The sequence below is a fragment of the Thermobia domestica genome, chromosome 10, assembly GCF_964235325.1.
Source record: "Thermobia domestica chromosome 10, izTheDome1.hap1.1, whole genome shotgun sequence".
Classification (NCBI taxonomy): Eukaryota; Metazoa; Arthropoda; class Insecta; order Zygentoma; family Lepismatidae; genus Thermobia; species Thermobia domestica.
Genome location: NC_137463.1, coordinates 33,505,631 through 33,526,565, shown reverse-complemented (window position 1 = coordinate 33,526,565; position 20,935 = coordinate 33,505,631). Strand labels below are relative to the sequence as shown.

The 20,935-nt window shown below is 35.3% G+C and overlaps 1 protein-coding gene across 1 annotated transcript; it reads right to left on the bottom strand.

The window, feature by feature from the left end:
• Positions 1 to 1,661: 1,661 nt before the first annotated feature.
• Positions 1,662 to 19,617, bottom strand: kud (oligosaccharyltransferase subunit 5 kud). Its single transcript, XM_081727970.1, has 3 exons — positions 19,460 to 19,617; positions 10,640 to 10,880; positions 1,662 to 1,899 (listed from the first exon to the last, which is right to left on the bottom strand). Exons 1-2 carry the CDS (start codon positions 19,460 to 19,462, stop codon positions 10,641 to 10,643), a joined length of 243 nt encoding a protein of 80 aa, XP_081584096.1. The 5' UTR covers positions 19,463 to 19,617; the 3' UTR covers positions 1,662 to 1,899; position 10,640.
• Positions 19,618 to 20,935: the final 1,318 nt, after the last annotated feature.

Here is a 20,935-nt window from a genome sequence, read left to right as displayed (position 1 = left end):
AAGGGAGTAAACCACAGCATGCAGTGACTAACGAGCTTGATACAGGATTCACTCAAAAAGAGCACATGTTTGAGTAGTCGTAGAAAGAAATCCCAAGTGTCATAATGCGGAAATGTGAAGAATAAGTCTTCTTGTAGTGCAGCAATTCCAATGGCGTTTTTGTGGAATCGGTATCTCGAACAATTCCCAAGAGCTATAAAACAAACTGTCTTGGGTTGAAACACTGCATAAATCCTGCATGCCTTCCAAACCACAGATACGACGGCGTAGCGCCTGAGAACAGTACAGAAAAGCTGTGGCACGAAAGGTAACAAATATGTAACAAGTACGTATGTCAGAATCGATTCGCGAAGATTAATGAGCTGTGATAGTTGTCAGTCGAGAGTATAGGAAACATTAGAATGAAAGATAACGATGAAGATAAAACACACTGCATTCAGGCTACCAACATAATACACCAATACATAGAAGAGAAAAGCCATATATAGTATGGCAAAATGCGTACATTTCTCGTCCTAGCCAAACACTCGATATGACATATCAAAACCGTTAGTCACTGGATGCTGTGGTTTACTCTCTACTGTACATTTGTTCCTTCTAAAGTCTTGTTGTTGTTGTTGTTGTACTTTTGTTCGTTTCATTGGACGGACCTCATAATTTCTCAAATTTAGAGCCTCATATCTTCCTTATTTTGCAACACTAATAACCCAGCTTTTGCTTATTTTCTTTCACATTTTATGCCAATTGTTTTAATGCCATAAAATGGTACACGTTCTATTTGAAAAACTGTAAGTTTGTGTTGGGATGGCAACACTCCTTATGTGACACTACTGCCGTGATGTTGGTCACGTGTCCCCTCCCACAGATATCAGGTTACCTGCACATATTGTTCATTTTCTGCATTTTTCCGGTGTAACTCGTCACAGCCTCACGCGGTCACTGCTTGGTATATGTATTATTCGTAGAAGATAAACAAGGCATTTCCGCACCGAGTGACTATCACCACGATGATTAGCGACCCACAATTAGTCAGGGTATCAATTTTCATAAATATCCAACTGTCATGATTCGCATACGTCCCTTGTTAGAAATACAACGTAGCATATAACGAAATATGAAACTCTCAGGCATAAACGTATTCAAGAAATAAAATAAGTGAATAAATTCAAGGCAGCACTTACATTGTTTTCTACAGCGAGTCTTCAATTATTACCTAACTTTCTGCCTACTACGTCTGCGTATTTCTGCTCGTAGTGGCTCAATTATCCTTAAACTTCAAAGGGGTATTGCTGATTTTTATCCTATTGAATCTTATTTCTGACGTAATGTTTATTATAAATTTTATACCTTTTATTCTTCTTCCAACTAAAATCCACAAAGCACAGACCACAATCCATGTTATTAATTAACAACATAACAAAAGGACATTAGAATCATGAAACAATTAACAAAATCGTAATAAAATTCAAATTGTAATAGCAGCGATAGACAAAAATCCAGTTTGTAAGAGCAGCGCTAGAAGCGGTACATTAGAAAATATTGTATTGCGGTCCTTCCTTCTAGTCCAAAAAAAAGATAATATCTTACGAAACTTGATACGAGCCTAGGATACGAATCATCACTGTTTTTAAGACCACTTCACTAAACAAAAAAAGATTACCTTCAATTTTTGTAGGATTTATTTCAGTCTTAACAGTATTAAAATATTACAAAATGGAATGATATCCAATAACATTTCTTTGTTTATTTAGGTGAAATATGCTTGAATATTCAATTTCTTTTTTCTTCCATACGTTTTACAACAATCATAAATTGACACATCTGAACGTCCAAAACAATGAAATGGAGAGAGAGAGAGAGAGAAAGAAAAAGGATGGCATTCCATCAATCTTCAAAAACCTGAAAAATAGATATATATATCAGCGACTATATATTTTTTTTTCATAAATTAAAGAAGAAAGCACAAAATAAAACTAATATTAGCTAAAAATAGTACAAAATGCTCTGATGACTACACATTCGCATATATATACACCGATGGTGATCAGAAAAATGGAAACATCTAAACGAAATTGCAACTTACCAGATTAATATGGTGTCGGGCCACCTTTCGCCTTCATAACAGCCTTGATGCGACGTGGGATGGAGGCATAGAGGTCGTGAATGGTAGCAAGTGGAATTTTATACCATTCCTCGTGCAGGGCATCGGCCAATTCTGTGAGACAGGATGTAGGTGGAAATCGTCGCCGGAGTCGTGTTTTCAAGACGGACCACAGATGTTCAATTATGTTGAGATCTGGGGATTGGGCGGGCCAGGGGAGGTGTTGAACTTCATCCCGATGTTCCTCAAACTACGCTGCAACAACGCCAGCTGTGTGAATGGGTGCATTATCATCCTGGAAGATGGCGTTATTGTCCGGGAACAACATCCGGACCATAGGATAAAGTGGTCTCCTAAAATTGCGACATAATCGTTGGCAGTGATTTGTCCGCTAAGTGTGACCACAGGACCCAATGAAAACCATGATATGGCGGCCCACAGCATCACCAAGCCGCCGCCATGTTTCACAGTTGGGCGGAGACACTGCAGATCATAAGCTTCTTTGGGCGTTCTCCACACATAAACACGGCCCGTGGTTGGGAATAGGGTGAAGGATGACTCATCCGACCATATCACACGTTTCCAGTCCTCAACGGTCCAAGTTGCATGGTCGCGGCACCATTTGCGGCGTGCGAAAGCGTTATGGTCCCTGATGAGCGGTTTGGCCCGTGCAACACGACCCCGTAAGTTCATGTCATGTAATTCGCAGCGGACTGTGATTGTCGAAACAGGGTGGGGGAGGTGCTGATTGAGTTCCCCCGTCACTTGCTCCGCAGTGGCGCGACGGTTCTGCGTGACAATGCGCTTTAATACCCGGTGTGACCTGTCACTCATGATTTTCTTCCTCCCACTGTTCTGCTTCCCCGATGTGGTTTTCCATTGTGTTGTGTAGGCCGTCATCACCTTCGACACTGTCCCACGCGACACACCTAACACAGTAGCCACTGCCGTCACACTCACTCCACATAACCGCGCACCAACAATTTGCCCTCTTTGAAAATCTGAGGTGTCTCCCATTTTACACTACCTCCGTCTGCTGCAGCCACTGGACACTGCTGTTCCACTGCGCCTGACGTAGTATGAAGACCGACCTAACACACCATCACCAGCGGTCCGGCGCTGCGGGCGCCACGACACCACTGCCAACCCATATAGCTGACGTGTTGCCAACTACAGCTGTTTCCATTTTTCTGATCACCATCTGTATATATATATATATAATTTCAATTCTTTTTCTACCAAGGATTTTGCACTGAGGCATAGGAAGACTGTAATGATGAGATGATTGATAATCTTGGGTTGAGAAAATGGGAGAACCTCAAGAAAATCCACGAACACGAATTTCGCTAGTCTTTCTACATTGCTTTCCGTATTCTTCATTATAATTTTGAGTTTAACTTTCCTTTCAGCAGTGAGGCTATATGAGACGGGACCTACTGATTAACGTAGAATCCGAACCACACGAGCTCCCGCCAGGAAAAGAATAGAGTTATAATTGAGGAAATACGATATATGTTGGTGACATTTCATAGCAGTGATATATTTTATAATTTGTAACTTTTCGATTACTTTAATAATTTCCTAGACGAAACAATCCTTCAGGTGACTGATAAGTATGTCAGTGAAAAAATTATTTGTACCAATGGAGCTTCTTTTTTGTCTTTATAGCAGGTGAACATTTTGCTATAACAAGAAAACTCCTCACAACCTTGCACTTATTAACATTGTGCATTGTGAATTTGTGCATTTCCTTTACGTTTTTTACTGTTTATCAGTTAGCGTTTCTTTTTTTTCTTTTCATTATTGGATCAAAAAATCCAATATATTTCACGATCTTTTTTCTTGTACGCCTTATATCTGGAGAACTACATAAAGTGTAGCCAAACCCAAACAATCACTTAACTCCGTACGACATGCTTCTTCCGTAGAAAATACGAAAATTCGATTTAGGGCCCATTCAAAAATTTTGTGGCCCCTGATCCAAAAACTAATTTTTGTCCAAGATCGCAATCTTTTAATGTATTTTTTGGATCATTCCTAAAATTCTTGTATTTCATTTATGTTTGTTGATGGTATGGATTTCAATCCATTCTCTGAGAAATACTGACAGATGGTTACTTTCCTTACTCAATGTTATATCGTTATTTCAAATATTCCACACAATAAGTGAATGATTTTGAAACAGATGTTAGTAAGAAAGAAAGGAAAAAAAAAAACAATGGGGTTCAAACCTAGATCTAAAGCGAGAACAAACACTAACCACTTAATCGTTACGGTATATGTAAAAGTTCGTTAGGAAATTGTAAGTCTTAATTGAAGTCAAGTTACAGGAGAAATGGATGCCATTTGGCTGTGACTATTTAAGATTAGGATCTTGTTTAGTTCCCATTAGCTTCTATTAGAGCTTTACGTCGCCATGGTACGGAGTTAACGAAGCTGGCAACCATCTCAGTATCATTGTGCCACTTCTTCGCACGCATTAAGAACTAGTTACCACAACTCACGTCAGGTTACCTTAGTGGATTGACAGGCCAATTTTCCTGTAGAGTTCCAGCAACTTCTGCCCATAGATTTTTAATTGGTCTCAGGTTGGATACCCTTGAGAACCCACTCGATTAATTTAAGAAAAAAATATTTTCAAAATATATCTTGAAAAAGATCAATTAAAGGATTTTCTATTCATTCGTGTGTATAAAACTTTGCAGTTTTTTTTTCCTCATATGTATTTCACTAGCTGAAATGCACGTACTTCATAAGAAAATGAAAAGTCTATGGAGAACATTTGAAAACTATACTTAAACCCTCTCAACCCCTCAGGATATGTATTTCAATCGGAATGGAAAATCCCAGGTGAACTCAAGTGTTAACCCGTTTTCCCATGATTATGAGACAGGTAATCTTGATGTACTAATAAAAAATCGGACATTGTCCTTCTTCTTCCCTTAAATGTGGAATTTCTGAAAACGTTGGGGCACGTGTTCGCTTCTTTTTAATAAGAAGTTTATACACCAAGTTTTATCTTCCTAACATAAGGAGCTCATGAGAAACTCTACTTTTGGCACACAGTGAAATCCTCTCTTTTCTTTAGGAAAGGCATTTTTAATAAAAGTGAAATGACAAAACCTTAGTCCAAGATAGGTATTATCTGTCACAATATTTTTTCTGCAGGATGGTATATTTTGCCCCTTGCAGTAATGGAAGGTGTGGGAAAATCAGTTCACATAGGTATTTGATTGACCTTACATATCACGTTTGCAAATGCAGTTTAAGCAACATATAGCACAATAGTGTAAAAACCAAGGGAAACAAAAAATGTTCTATGTTAAGTTCCACACAACAGAAATATAAAAATCACTTAAATGTTTAAATTTTACCGCAGGAGAGCAGTACGTGCATATCTGCCATTGTACGTATCGTTCTTACCTACAAGTCTGCTGACTATGTTCCAATCTTAACGAAGTACTTTTTCTTTTCGTGGAAGGACTGGCTATAAAATACAGTATTACAGTTTTAGATCTGGTTTCATCTTATTCGATTTTTCTTACTTTTTTATTGTTGCTAAGATAATAATATAAGGGAACAAGTAGAATTCTAGATCAAAAGTAAGGGTATTCTAGATTTTTTTCCATTAATAAACCACAGAAATAAGCTTACATCCGAAACTAAATACACACGTAATTGAAACGAACGTAACGAGTTTCTACCATTTGACTCAATCAGCATTTGTGTGTCTTGTTCGTCTGATTTTGTTTCAATATGATACTTGGTGCCTTCCTTCAATCTTTCAAAACAAACATATTATTTGATGTGCAAGGATCTATACTAAATAAGAGAGTAAAAGGAAATAAAACCTCCCCAGTGTTGCAAATTTTCACATATAGAAAATCATTTTCTAGTAGGAACTATATAAAACTTATTTAGTATTTAATAAAACTTGGTCTATCTCAATCATCTCCAACAGTGGCAGTTGAAACCAGTCAAGAATAAGTTGGTAAAAAGGGCAGAATTTACTCAAATTTCGAAGTTTCATTTTTGAAATCTTATAAGTAAAATAATTTTCTTTGATAAATTTTACACAAGTAATTTTATTTTGATGCAGTGTGGCTTATCCTTTCTTCAAGGCTTCCCGATCACCCCCTCATGGGGCTAAAGTCTGTTGTCGAGAATTTATGGCTGAATCCCAATGAAAAAATAAACGTGTCCCAAAATATTTTTCGTCAATCACAGAAACAGCGCATATATTCTTTCAGATTTTCACGATTCCCATTGGATGTGATTAAAGTCCGTGAAAAATATATATATTAACCAATCAAAGAGCATGCCCCACGAGAACTTTCGTAAACAAGTATCTTGAACTTGTGGGATGTTGAACTTCGAAGAATCAAAAGTTGTTTCTTCTCTTCAGCGGAAAGGCGACTTACAGATTCTCAGATGCGGCTTACAGATGCTCTGTACGCAAATACGATATGTGCTTTTATTATTATTTTGTATGATGTTTTTTTCTGTATATTTTGCTAAAGCTGTTTTAATAACCAACTTCAAAATAATTTTATACACAGCAAAAATTATTTTACAACAGAGTTCAAATTTAAATCATTAGGCTTAAAAACAGACACTTTCCACCTGCTCTACAATGCTTACAAACTGAAAATTGCTTTATTCTTATTTGTTGACATGTTACGTGCAGTGTTATCATTAGAGCCGGATTTCCATGCACAAACCAACCCCAAAATATGCACGAAAATTATCAAAAATATGCACTAAAATATGCATTTAAAAAATTTAACATATGCATTGAAATATACACTAAGAAAATAAAATGTCAGTTTCTCACAAAAATGTCTTATTTTAATGATCTCTTTTGCAATGAACTATTAACATTTTTCTTGGATTTTCTTCTGTCAACCATCTGCGTTTATCTGTGAGAAACGTTTTGTAGGTCGAAAAGTTCCTTTCTACATTAGCAGAAGCCCCTGGTGCATGCGAAAAACACCAAATGTCTTCCTATGTTACGTTCTCTTCCAGTTTCATGTTTCCACCATTAAGTACATTTGCAATGGCACAGATTGTTTTGTACCCGGGATTTTTGCCTAATACTTTGCAAAGTTTGTCTGACGCTATTTTCGCAAGACCTGAGTTGTTCCGCTAGACAAAGTCTGCGATAATTCACCCAACAAGGATAATGAATGTTGCAAAGAATTCTTACAGGATTCCAACTGTCTGATAATTTCAGGTATTCTCGAGAAGTGGTTGTGTATGTACTTAATTTTGTTCTCAATGTTACTTGTAGAGAAACATTTTTGAGATGCATGAATAGCGGCTATATCATCGCGACTTAGTGAGTCTACAACTGTCCTCACTTGATTTAAGTTATCTGCATAATGCAGCACAGCTTCTAGCCACGAATTCTACTGGTTGAGAAGGTACTGGAAGTTTTTTTTTCGCAACTTCGCGAAAGATACGTGTGCGGTGGATCTTTGACAAATACTTTCTTTACATTTGATACAAGCGGGTCTACTGCTAGATATTAGCATTTGATTGTTTCTGCTTCGCAATTTAGGATAGGATACCGCACTGTCTTCTATTATTCTATACATCATTTTATTCTACATCTGCGTTTACAAAGTGAGTCAGTTTACTTTAAATATAACCTACGTTCTTGTGATATACTCTCAAATATGCTAGTACGCAACAACAAAATTCGGAAATATACAGTGTTCTGCAAAGTTTACGAAATATGCATGCACATCGAAATTCAATCAAAATATGCGCTTATATGCACCAACACGTGCGTCTAAAACGAATCCTTGCAAGTCCGTCGGAAAGAAGAAAACATTTTCTATACGTTTCAGATGTTACTATAAACATGCATTTTGCATATAAATCCGAGCTGTAGTTATCACAGTCACAAATTTGTAGGATTATGGTGGTCGCGCTGAAGCTGTAGAGAAAAGATGTCAACAAATATGGACGCCCACATTAGCGCGAGTTTTAGCACAACCAGTGTAAATTGGGATAAGTAACTATTATTTTGAAGTCTTAAAAGACAAAAAGGTAATATAAATACCATAGTACACTGTGAGTGTCAATTAACTTATATAGGGTCAGTGAGGGTGATTATGAGACACCCGTATTATCTTCATCCACTATAGGTAAATACAAATTAAGAGCACAGACATTCAGTAACATCCTTCACAATGCTCTGTCTACATGCTTAAGTTTCAGTTTATAAAAGTTTGGATGTACCAATTGCTTTAACAAATTCATTTAAAAAAAAATTGAAATTCTATCATTAACTTTCACATCTACTCGTGCAGTAATATCACTACTGTAAAACCAATGGGTGTTGGTGGAAGCCTGGTAGGTCAGCAGTTATAGGTAAGTTGAGTTTGTCCCTTGGGCTTTTGTTTCAGAGTTACACTTTTATTGTTGTTGTATCTCATTTTGCTTATATGGAGGGTAATTATGAGACGCATACCAGAATAATGTATTTGAGAAATAACTGGAATATGTCTCTATATCCTAGTATGTTTCAAAAACGCTGTACTTTGTCTCTGTACTCTAGTCCTATAATCTTGTTTTTTAGTAACTTTCAAAATTGTAGACCTACATTACCAGGGCTTGAAAAATCCACTCGACAGTGGCGAGTACTACTTTACATTTGGCTTGTAAAGACAATGTGACTGCAAAATGGTCTGGCTAGTGGATTTTTTGGCTGGCTAGTACTTGCAAGCAAGATTTTTCAAGCCCTATACATTATTTTGTTGAAAATAGCCTAGGCTGCATATCAATATACTAAAACACAGGGTTGGCTGGTTTAAACCAAGGTTTAAACCAGCTGGTTTTTTTAAAAAAAAACAACTGGTTTAAACCAAAAAACAAAAAAAGAAAAATGTTCGTAAAAGTGTAAGTGTTTGTAAAATCTTGATGAACACACATTTGTGGGTTATCACGTTTCACTCCCGTATATTATTCGTATTATATTCAGACCTAAATTCCCCATTCATTACTCAAAAAGATTATACTACAAAAGCAACTTTTTTTTACAAGTTTATAAATGTTTATTTTGTGATTTTTTTGTAGTTGTTATTATTGTTATGTAATTGCAATCGAAGAAAAATTCTAAATATTGTTTCGTTTCAATGTTTACTATTGATAAAATACATCGAAAATGCCGTACTTTTTGTGTGTGTGTGTGTGTGGGGGGGGGGGTCATACAGACCCCACGAGAGGCATTTAGTGAAATAAGTATCTTTGGTATCTATTTATGTATAAATGAGTCTGAGCCAAAGTGGACTCAAATAATTCGTATCTTTATTCCGTTTTCTTATTGATATGCAGATTAAGTCGGTGTATTTCTTTAATTTGGACCAATAAAAGTCGTTGTTAACTAACTTGAACTAGATTAGTTCTTCTGTACTCCGTCGTACTTTGAAATTGTTCATATGTAATTAATTCTGTGTAATGGTTTCACTTGTGCAACTGTTTATCTTTTTGTCCTTCTGAAATGACTCTTGACAGTTATATTAAGAAGCATGTAAAGATCAGTACAACGTATTTTTTTAAATCAGGATTCCTTTGTGAGTGAGTCGGCAGACGTATCGCATTTGTGGCCAATTAGTCCTGGTTCCGAGTTCAAATGGAGGACAATTTCTCTCGGATGTAACTCGAGAAGCGGTTTTTATTCCGCTTTAAGCTTATGTGACCCCTTCCAGCATAACCCGTTTGTTGCATAATAACATCAAGGCGAAACAAACTTATTTCTGTCCATATATGATATGAATATATAGAGCAAATCATTTAAACCATAAAAACCTGGTTTAAACCAAAAAAAACCTGGTTTAAACAAAAAAACCTGGTTTAAACCAAAAAAACCGTTTTTTTTTGTTTTTTTTAATAAAAACCATGGTTTTTGCCAACCCTGCTAAAACATAAAGAAATAGAAGTAGCCGAACTTGTTTTTCAGTGAACAGCCTAGAAATTGATCTAAATTTGTTTCATAAGCCTGTTTTAAGACCTGAAACTATCTAATATAGGCTATTAACCTATAGTCCTATACTAGTCAACTCACAAAAATGTTAGAATAACATCAGAAGCTATTTCCACTTTCTTCGTTATTTTCTTGTAACTCAGCCAAATATTTGTATATCTTTATGCAATAAACAAAATAACGAAGACTTCTTTCACTCACAATTGGACTCCTTCATACCTCAATATCACATACAGAAAGCTGGGGACAACAGGCGTTTCATAATTACACTTTGGAGGGAAATTATGAGACAGCACAAATTTGACATTTACTAATCAACTTATGAGATGACAGGAAATTTCTTGGCAGCAAATTGTTACTCTATTGGCACCATAAACTGCTGCCTAGGTTTCAAAACTAATGTTTTCAAAACTAATGTAAGCTGAGTAACGTGAAAAAGTTGTGAAATCTGTCTCATAATTACCCTCACTGACCCTACTAGCGATTTCTTTATAACTACTTTTACAAAATAAGTTCTAGATGTTAAAAGCCCCCGAATATTTACTTACATTATACATAAATCCCAACCCAGAGCAGAAGAAAGAGAACGCCGAAACCAGAGAAAATAGCTGCAACTAAAGACACCAACAGTTCTTTGAATATGTCTCTTGTGAACTTTGTGCTAGTTACTTCATACACGAAAAACCAGGCAGTGAAAAACACTCCTATCCCCAATAACACCACAGCTAAATGAGGGAATACTGCAGGATTCACAGGGGAAACGTAACGAGTCATTGATTCCAGCTCCATCTGCAACAGAGAAAATATATTTTACTTTAGTACAACCTTAGAGAACAGCCTAAAATAAAAGGAACGAGCAGACATGAAAACTGTGAAACTCACAATCGAAAAGTGCTTAAAATGCTAAATAAGAAAATACCATAGTTTGTATCCGAAAAGAAAAAGTTTTCGATGCTCCCCGCCAACCTCATGAAAGTCACTGTGAAGGTGTATATGGAATCCTACCTTACCACGGATTCCCGATCCTTGTTTGGTTGGATTCAGTTTAGCATCCCTTTATATCAGATGTAGATCTACAGCTTAACGTGGGATTCGAACATGAGTTCTCGTAGAGAATCTAATCGAACCCAGACCTCTTGCGCCAAAAACGCGTATTCCCTTCTCTTAAATGTGGCATCTCTGAAAAAATACGCTGTAAGGTTGATAGTTTTCATTTTCATGAAGTCTAATTCTCACTAGAAAAAATATTTAAAAACATTAGAAGTAGACGCTAACTCGCTACTGAGAATTCATCTTGCAACTACAATGATCAGCAAGCGCCCTGTGTTGTTGTGAATAGTTTGTATGCGGCAATTTTTGTAGCAATATATATATATATATATATATATATATATATATTCTCTAAACATGTGACAACTTTTGGATATTTCATTTTTCTTCTCGGATACAAGGTAAGATATTTTATCGTCAATATTAAGTATGTATTGTATAGCCATCATTAGTAATTAATACAGCATGATTTTCGGGCGACAACCTTTACGTAAGAAAGTAAGTTGCAATAACAGAATGTCACGTTCCACTCATGAGGGCAGTTTTCAAAATAAGAAAAACTGATAGAACTAAATGTATTCTGTGGAGCCGCGGTGGCTCATTGGTAGAAAACTTACGTCTGGTGCATGAGGTCAATGGTTCGACCAAGTAAGTTTGTGATGGACATCATGTCCGTAGGTTTTTTCTCAAGTACTCTCGTTTCCTTCAACATTGTCATTCCACCAATTCTCCCATCATCATTCACTTGCCTTAATTATCTGTCTGTCTTAGCGTAAAAGGCATAATCATGGGGCGTTAAACTGAAAGATTTCATTATTTTTCATTTCATTTATTTATTTATTTTGTATTACTACGGTGAGTGACAAGTTGACAGTAATTAGATATATAATACTTACATCTAATCTGGGAAAATAATCAAACTGTTTTAATCATTTAGGCCATTTACTTGGGGCGTGACTAGTGTTGACTAGTAAAATTATAAAATTTCTTTAATTTAAGTAGACTGGAAGTGGAACTGAATCAGTTTATACTGGAGTTTATTGGACTATATGATATATACACATTGGTATTAATTAAGAGCAACATTGGAATGAGAATAAAGAAGGATATAAAATATTCCAAAGATCAAGATTTATTATTTTGAAGATCATCTAAACACCTAAGTCATGAGTCGTATTGTGTCATACCGAAAAATCCAACGCTATATGAGGGGACCTTGAGAAGAACTGGGATTATGTGCACATGTAACTTCTTTCACAAATTTGGATCTCATCGATGTCAATTCTATTTAGTTTCTCTAATTTTTGCTTATGTTCACAAGTACATTTCTTTGTTCATACATTTGGAACTTCGGAACATTTATTCTACGTAATCTCAAGTATGGTTTGTTTGTATGTGACATATCCTGATAACAAGCTACAGGAAGCTATATGATATATATTAAAAATAAGAACTGATTTTGTATTCAGAAAGATTATCTCTTGTTACAGGATTTCGAAGGCTCCACAGAGTATCGAAATCATATAACGAGAAGGAATAATCTTTCTGGATACAAAATCAGTGTTTATCTTATTTTCAATCTACCCTGATAACATTTAAAATTGTATATAGTTGATTACATATTTCTGATGCTAATTTCTTCACTTTCTTATACGTTTTTAAGAGAACAAGTGCAGCTTGCCAGCTAGGTTTAAAGAAGCGGCTCAAAATTCAGTTTTCGTTAGAGGAGTGTTCTGAATGTAAAAATATGAATAGGTCTACTGCTGTAGCGATGACGTTATAAAATGTCAATTAACAGAAGAAGGGTAATGTTTAAGTAAGGTATTCATGTAGACGCGAAACATCCGCGATGTATGGAATAAAGCCGTAACCAGGTACAGTGCAAAACTACAATAGCTTGTGTCATAGTACGAGCATCGAGGAAATTAAAGAACATCAAGAGTGTAATATGGTTTGGGAGGTGGTTAATCATTGGTATCGCCTTCTTAGGTACGGACTAATAATTGACCACTCTGGTCACTTAGTGGTATCTTGGTAATTGACCAGGGTTTTCCAGTAGCCTCATGTATAAAGCATTCGCCTTTGTTGCACGAAGTTGAATGTTCAAACTCTCCTGGGAGTCCAAAGTCACGAAAACAAACCTGAATAGTGGTTCGGATTCCACTTTAACCTATAGGTTCTGTCAAGGGCGTAACTAGCGGCCCCGCTGCTAAAGAAGGACGCTGAACACTGGCTAGATTTTACTTTGTATAGAATAGTATGTGTAACTTTCAAAATTACAATATAATTTCAAATGTTACTAAACACCATTCCTCGTATAAGTAATTTATTATTTCTAAAACAAACTAACGTGTGCCTTGTACTTAAGATTAATTCCTAACGTTCTACACATTGTTCTATACAAAGAAAAATCTTTCCTAAACACTTACAAACCAAACCCAGTAGCTGACCAGATTTCGTAGTGGTAAATGTAAATGTTATATCCTTTTAAGGAAAGCTCGATGCTAATTTTACCTTCCGGGGGAAGGTTCTAGAACACAGATCTCTCATATAGGTTAGTAGCTTGGTTGGTTCCTTTCTGTACCAAAGTTTAATATTTAATTCACATAGTATTGCCGAGCGAGCGTCAGCGAGTGAAGGCGGGTTAGAGCCCCGCAGGGCACGGTTTTCTGTCTTTATTACAGCTAAACGGGAAGGGGCACCTGTGTTCTAGAACCTTGCCACGGAAAATCAGTACCTCCCATGATTTTGTACCCATACAAACGAATACGCAGGGACATAGTACAAAACACGAACTCTGAATGGTGTGCTGGCAGATCACCTACTTCATATTGGGTGACTGGTCAATCATTTTACGAATACATTGCCAACCTTTCGTACCGTGGCTTTGATTACAGAACATAAAGTTTACGATTTGGCTGCTGATTGATGGTCATAGATTACATATCACGTATAATGTGAGTAAATTATGCTCTGAAAATGGTATCCACCTGTTTGTCCTATTACCAAATACGACGCATCTATTGCAGCCAGCGGATGTGTCCCTGTTTAAAGCCATTAAATCTGGATGGGCTAACCTCGTAAATGAGTGGAAAAGGAAGACAAACAACAGGAGCGTGACAAGAGTGTTGTTTGCACTTCTTCTCGAACAAGCGCTACAAGAAAAAGCAACTCCCGAAATCGTCAGAAATGGGTTTAGAAAATGTGGACTGTATCTTTTTGATCCCCGGTCAGTAGTTTTTACACTCTGTATGAATCATACTTCTCGTTATAGCGAGACTACACCGGGAGCAGGTACAAAACCAACCAAGTTTAGAACTGAACACCTCTTGTACCTGGAATCAGTGATGAAGAGTGATAGAACCGCCGAATTCGAGCTGCGGAATTTCGTAATGAGTGAGATGAGGATGAAAATGCCAAGAAACTCGTTGAAGTTTGGTTAAAATTTTAAAAAACGATGTATACCAGCAGCACCAACTCAGAACAGTAATCCAGACCAGTCCGATGTGGAAGATCTACAAGAGAATGTACAGCGTGTGAATGATTTGGAAGACACAGGAACTGTATCAACAAATGTACCTTGTATGCCAAGTAATACTTCTGCAGGACAAACTAATGTTGAGAAAACAGCTGGGCCAAACATTTTCTCTTCACCTCAACTATGGCAATTCCTGCTTTTGTGTCAGTTCAGTACTCTGACCAACCAAATCAGCGATAACAAGATACAGGACAAAGGAAAAACCTCCACAAGCAGCAAATTCAAGAAGGTAGTTAGAGCATTGGGAAGAGAAGAAAAAAAAAAAAAAAAAAAAAAGATCGAGAAAACACAAAAGGAAAACTACAGATGATGACGACCGGACCTGTTTCATATGTAAAAGACCTGGTACGGAGAAGGCAAGCAAAGCATAAAGAAACTTGGGTGTTTTGTGATCAGTGTGCTAGACAATTCCGCACAACTCCATGTTGCTTGTGTTCCTCTCAAAAAAAATCCGTGAACAGTTTGTGTTAGACGAGGTTTCGAATGACGAAGATATTCAATTTGTGTTACACAGAACTCTGATGAAATGTTATATCATTAAACAGTGTCGCTAAGAGCTTCAACTTCTACGAAGTTCTACAATAATTCTGTTTCGGAGAATTTAAGAGTGTATGAGTATTTTCTATTTTCTATTTTTTTTTTTTTTTTTTTTTTTTTAATTAACTAAACAAGGCCTATAGGATCATATTAATTTCTATATAATTCTGTGTAAGATCCTGCAAACTTGTTGAAACAGTGAAAGACTGCGGTAAGTTTCTCACGAGTGATCAAACCAAGTGTTTCTTTTGTATAAAAATCTGTTTTGCAATAAAACATTTACATGTTATGGCACTTCTGAAATTCAGTGAAACGAAATCAGCAATCTTTACTGTGTTCGTCTATAAATGAAAATAAAAGGCAACCGTTCAGTAGCAATCAACCTAACTTAACGTTTAAGAAGAAGAAGTATTCTGGTTTATGTAATTATAACAGCTTTATTAGAATAAACATGCAAGCGAGATTAACTACAGGTTTCGGTGGAAACAAGGGAGGAATACGTCAGAGGTGAAACAAATATTTAGTGCGAATTGTTTTGATGAAAATACAGTGTAATGTACACACACACCTACAAAATAGCATATCCACCCTTATTTTGCGTACCCCTCAAGATTAGACAAAACCAACCATACATGGAAAAAGAAAGTTTCAGCAATACAAAAGTGTAGAAGCCAACTTTGTAATCTGAAATTTTCGAGCTGCCCATGTATAGATGGTTGTCTACGTTAAGGGATGTGCAGAATGAGGGGTGGATATGCTCTTTTGGAGGCGTAAGATTAGTGTCCGTGGTAAGATTAAAGTTACTAGTCTAATTAATGTCTCCTGGTTATGATTAGAGGCTGAAAGTGGCGATTACACTAACACAGAAGAATAGAATAGAATAGAATAGAATATTTATTGTCATTAAACAACATTTGTTGCAATAGACATTGTCAGCATATAAATAAATATATACAAAGAAAGAAAAGAAAAAAAAAGTTACAATTTACACTTGTCTTCAAATTCGTTGATACTATAAATAGAATTACTTACAAGAAAAGATTTACAATATTTTTTGAAATCATTGTCACGCATCATTCGTATATGCACTGGCAATGTATTATATAATTTCATTCCTGTATATTTATAACTTCTTTGTGTTATACTTAGCCTAATATAAGGCGTATTTAAGTCATCTTTATGTCTAGTATTATATGAATGGATATTATTACGATAACCTAAACTGCTCTCATTTTCTTTAACGTACATAAGACAACTATAAATATATAGAGAGGGAACTGTCATAATTTGTAAATCCGTAAAATATTGTCTACACGATACACTATCAGTTAAACCCTTTATCGCTCTTATGGCTTTTTTCTGCCATTTAAAGACAGTCTGGGCACCTGGTGAATTTCCCCACAATATTATGCCATATTGTAGATGAGAATGAAAAAAGGCATAGTATGCTGCAAGAAGCATTGTTTCTGTAACTGTTGTTTTCAGTTTACGTAATAAAAATATCACTCTAGATAATTTCCTGCATAAATTTTCAGTATGTTCACTCCAGTTTAATTTCGGATCTAGATGGATTCCCAGTAGTTTTACGGAATGGTGCATATCTATCTCATTCATATGATTACTAAGAGAAAAATATATAGTCTCTGTTTTAGATTCATTTATATAAAGTTTATTGTGTTTTAACCATATAGATGATATTTCAAGCATTTCATTGCTTTTATTTTTAACACTTACTAAATTCTTACCCGTATTTAGAAGAGTTGTATCGTCAGCATATAACACAGATTTGCAAGGTAGGAAACTCGGGAAATCATTTATATAGATAAGAAAAAGTAAAGGTCCTAACACACTACCCTGAGGTACCCCTGCCGTTACATCCAAAAATGTTGATCTTTCGTTAATAATACGAACAGATTGACGTCTATTACTAAGATAGGACTTAATCAATGACAACTCAGTTCTCCGAATACCATAATAATATAATTTTTCAACCAATATATGATGTGACACCGTATCGAATGCTTTACTTAGATCTATCAATGTTGCACACGTACTTAAATTATTTTCGAAGCTATCTAATATGTGTGATACTACGTTTTCTACGGCCTTAATCGTGGAAAGGCCAGATCTGAATCCAAATTGCGAACTGTGGAATATTTTATATTGTTCAAAGTACATTGATAATTGACTTTTGATGCATTGTTCAAAAACTTTTGAAATAATTGGGACTAATGATATAGGACGGTAGTTATTAGGATCACTTTTATCATTTTTCTTATGTATAGGTACTGTAACTGTCATTTTAAGGCAGTCAGGAAAGATTCCATCCAAAAGTATCCAATTGAATGAGTAAACCAAAGGATCAATTATAACATCAATTATTTTTCGAAACAAATTATTGGAAAACCCATAAAGATCTTCACTATTTGAAGATTTTAATTTGTTAACAATTTGTAAAACAGTCCTGGCATTTATTCTAGTCCACTGAAAATTCAAGTTAACGTTATTTAGGTTTTGCTGTACTAATAAACTACTAAAATTATAGATTTGATTTTCAGAAAAAAAATCTTTACTTTTTGACTTATCACTTAATTTCCTTATGTTATTTACAAAATGTTCATTGAATTCATTGGCGGATATTGGTATGGGGTCTTTAATATTGCATTTTCCGATTTCCTTATTGATTATAGACCAAGCCGCTGCACACTTGTTTTTTGAATTATTTATCCAATTTTCGTTTGCAGTAATTTTTGCTGCTTTAATCTCTTTTCTGTACATCTTTTTAGCAATTTTAAATCTCTCTTTATCTCTAGATAACCCTGTTATATTAGCAATATTATACAATGTGATTAGTCTATCCCGCTGAGATCTAAGATGTGGCGTGTACCAATTAGGAACTGTTTGTGAATGTTTACTTCCGTATGTGGTATACCTCTTAATCTTTTCTGGACAACATTCATTTAAATATAGAATCAAAGAAGCGACGTTATCTCAGTTTATAGAGCGCTTACAGTGCAAAGGGACTTATATTCAATTCTAGGACAGACCAAGTATGCCTCGCGGTAGACTAGTAGCTACTGCGTGCGTTTGCTTTTACGGAGATAACCCTGTCTCCTCTCGCTTTATCATACCACCCCACCAAACTATTCCATCAACGTTTATCGTTTCCGTCGTTGCCTTTAGCCTGGAAATAACCGTGAGACAATCCCATTGCCAGGTCATGTCCCATGCACATTTGTTCGTAACATTTAAATACAATATTGGTTAAATTGCATATTTCTGATCGGTGCAAAGAACTATGAAAAATTTTTACTGCAAGGAAATATTTTTAACTTATAGTAACCTTGTACTCTTAAATTGCATAGTTATCCAAACCGTATATGGTAAATAAATCACCTCCTATACTCAAACTAATACACCTCAATAGCTTAGATAATATGAAGGTAAACCAATTATCTTTAATTAGGAATTGCAAGGGTTACCAAATCTTTAATTATACATGCAAAAAATAAATATTTGTTTTTGTATTAAGTAATTATTTGATTCAATCAATTACTGTTACTCATATGGTCAATACTGGCGATAATTTACATTTTACCATATACTGACCTCTGACATGTGTTAGGCAAATTCCATTTTTTATCTTAGTTTTTAAGCATTGTGGAGAACCTTTTGAATCATTAGATAAAAAATTCGTATCAGAATATGATATGCTCAAAATGTCTCATTAGTGGTCAACTGCAGGCACTAATTGGTCCATTATTGATACAGTCACCCTAGATTCTCTTCCCATGAAGTTAGTGCTCAGCTACTCGGGGCACTGGAATCATATAGACTGTACCACAATTTCTATTGCTCAACATCGTAGATAAAAGTGGATACGATTTCTACGCGTGTTGCATCAAATTTTCCCACGAAAACAGTGTGTATATATAGCATCTACAGTACATAGTCTATAAAATGATTAAGGTATTAACAATTGATTTTATTTAAAATTCAAAGTATAGGCCTATGTAACCAATACCTAATTAATCCTGTATTCTTAATCTGCGCATGATAATAGTAACAAATTTTGTAAAAGTAACTTACGAACGAATTTTACTACGAGCAGTTAGGCCTATGTTCATGTTATTGCAATCTATATAGTAGTACTTCGTGTAATTCAATCCTAAAAATTATGTTTATATAGAGAGAGCTTCTAAAGGAATAATACCCAAAAAATATTACATTTCTAGTGTCTTACCATTAATTACTTCAGTTACCGGTACCACATATAATCAACCTCCACGCTGTCATCAGTGATAGGCGCAGTGTTGCGATCTGTGGTAAAATATCTTCAGCTTGAAATTTCAAATTTTAAAAAAATTCTCAGTGTGAAACCTATCTTACCATTAGTTATTTTGTGTAATATAGAACATGAAATACTCGATTTCTGAAATTAAAATACTACAGTATAATATGTCTTATCGATAAATAAATCTATGACAAGGATATTAAACCCACAAGTTTCATGACACATCCCTCTAATTTTCCTTAAATAGAATATATATCGCCACAAACGCAATATATAATATTAAAATTTCTCAACGGTTCTGAACTCGTCACATTTCAGTTTTGTTTAAAAGAATCCCTGTACAAATCATATACTTTTTTGACTTTTATACTACAAATTCTTAGTTGCTACTTCTCTTTCTCCTAAAATTTGGATAACATGCTCTGCACCACACCACTCCTTACGCATGGGTACCTTTATCTACGATTGTGGTGATTGTTTATAGAAAGTAGGTTTGAGATTCGGAATTTGATACTAAGGAGGAAGATAATTTGCTTATATGTATGTACCGCCTTTGATCAATTTTTGACTATCAACTGCCTAAAGGCACTATATATTGGCGGACCCATGATAAGGGAGCTGGGGGATACCATTCCATATAAGGATATCTTTTTAAATGGTAAATTACTTTGCTCTACATAAATGTCTACATAGTTTGCGACTAAATATTTTAATTTGGCGATAAGCATTTCCATAAATTAGATCTTGTGAGAAAATATGAGAACCGGACCTGATATTGCATGCTTTGCATATATACTACAAGCTTAGCAAGAGCTTAGGATTTGTTTTAACTTTAAAGCATCTTTTATTTTTTTTATGCTAGCTATTCACCCCCACAAAACAGTAAATTTTGACGCATATGGTCCAGAGAAAGAGCAGAAAAAGAGGAACAATACAGGATATAAATATTTTGCTAACATTTTATGAAGAATTAAGTTTTAAAATTCTGTAAAGTAAGTCGTTTTTACTTTACAACACACTTTTTTGTGACAAATTATATATAAAAACCAACGTCGCAATATCGAGATCACAAATGGAACACAGTACATGTAAGCAGAGTCAACTTTCAATACTACTACACGATACGATTACTACACTCTGACTTGTATTGGTTTCACACTAGCTACACTTGTAAACATAAAATGCAGTTTCCCTATACTTTGCAGAAATATTCCGCGTGCCGAAAATAAAATTTAATACAGTCCTCTTTCATATACTCTCATTATAACTGTTCTATAACACTTTTCATGATTTGAGACTAGTAACTGAAAACTTTTAAACATAAAATAAGGTTAAATACGCTGGATATAAATAGTCTACCGGTGAAAATTAATATCTAGTACAGTTCTCTATCTCTTGTATATTGATCATTCATTTGAACCGTAA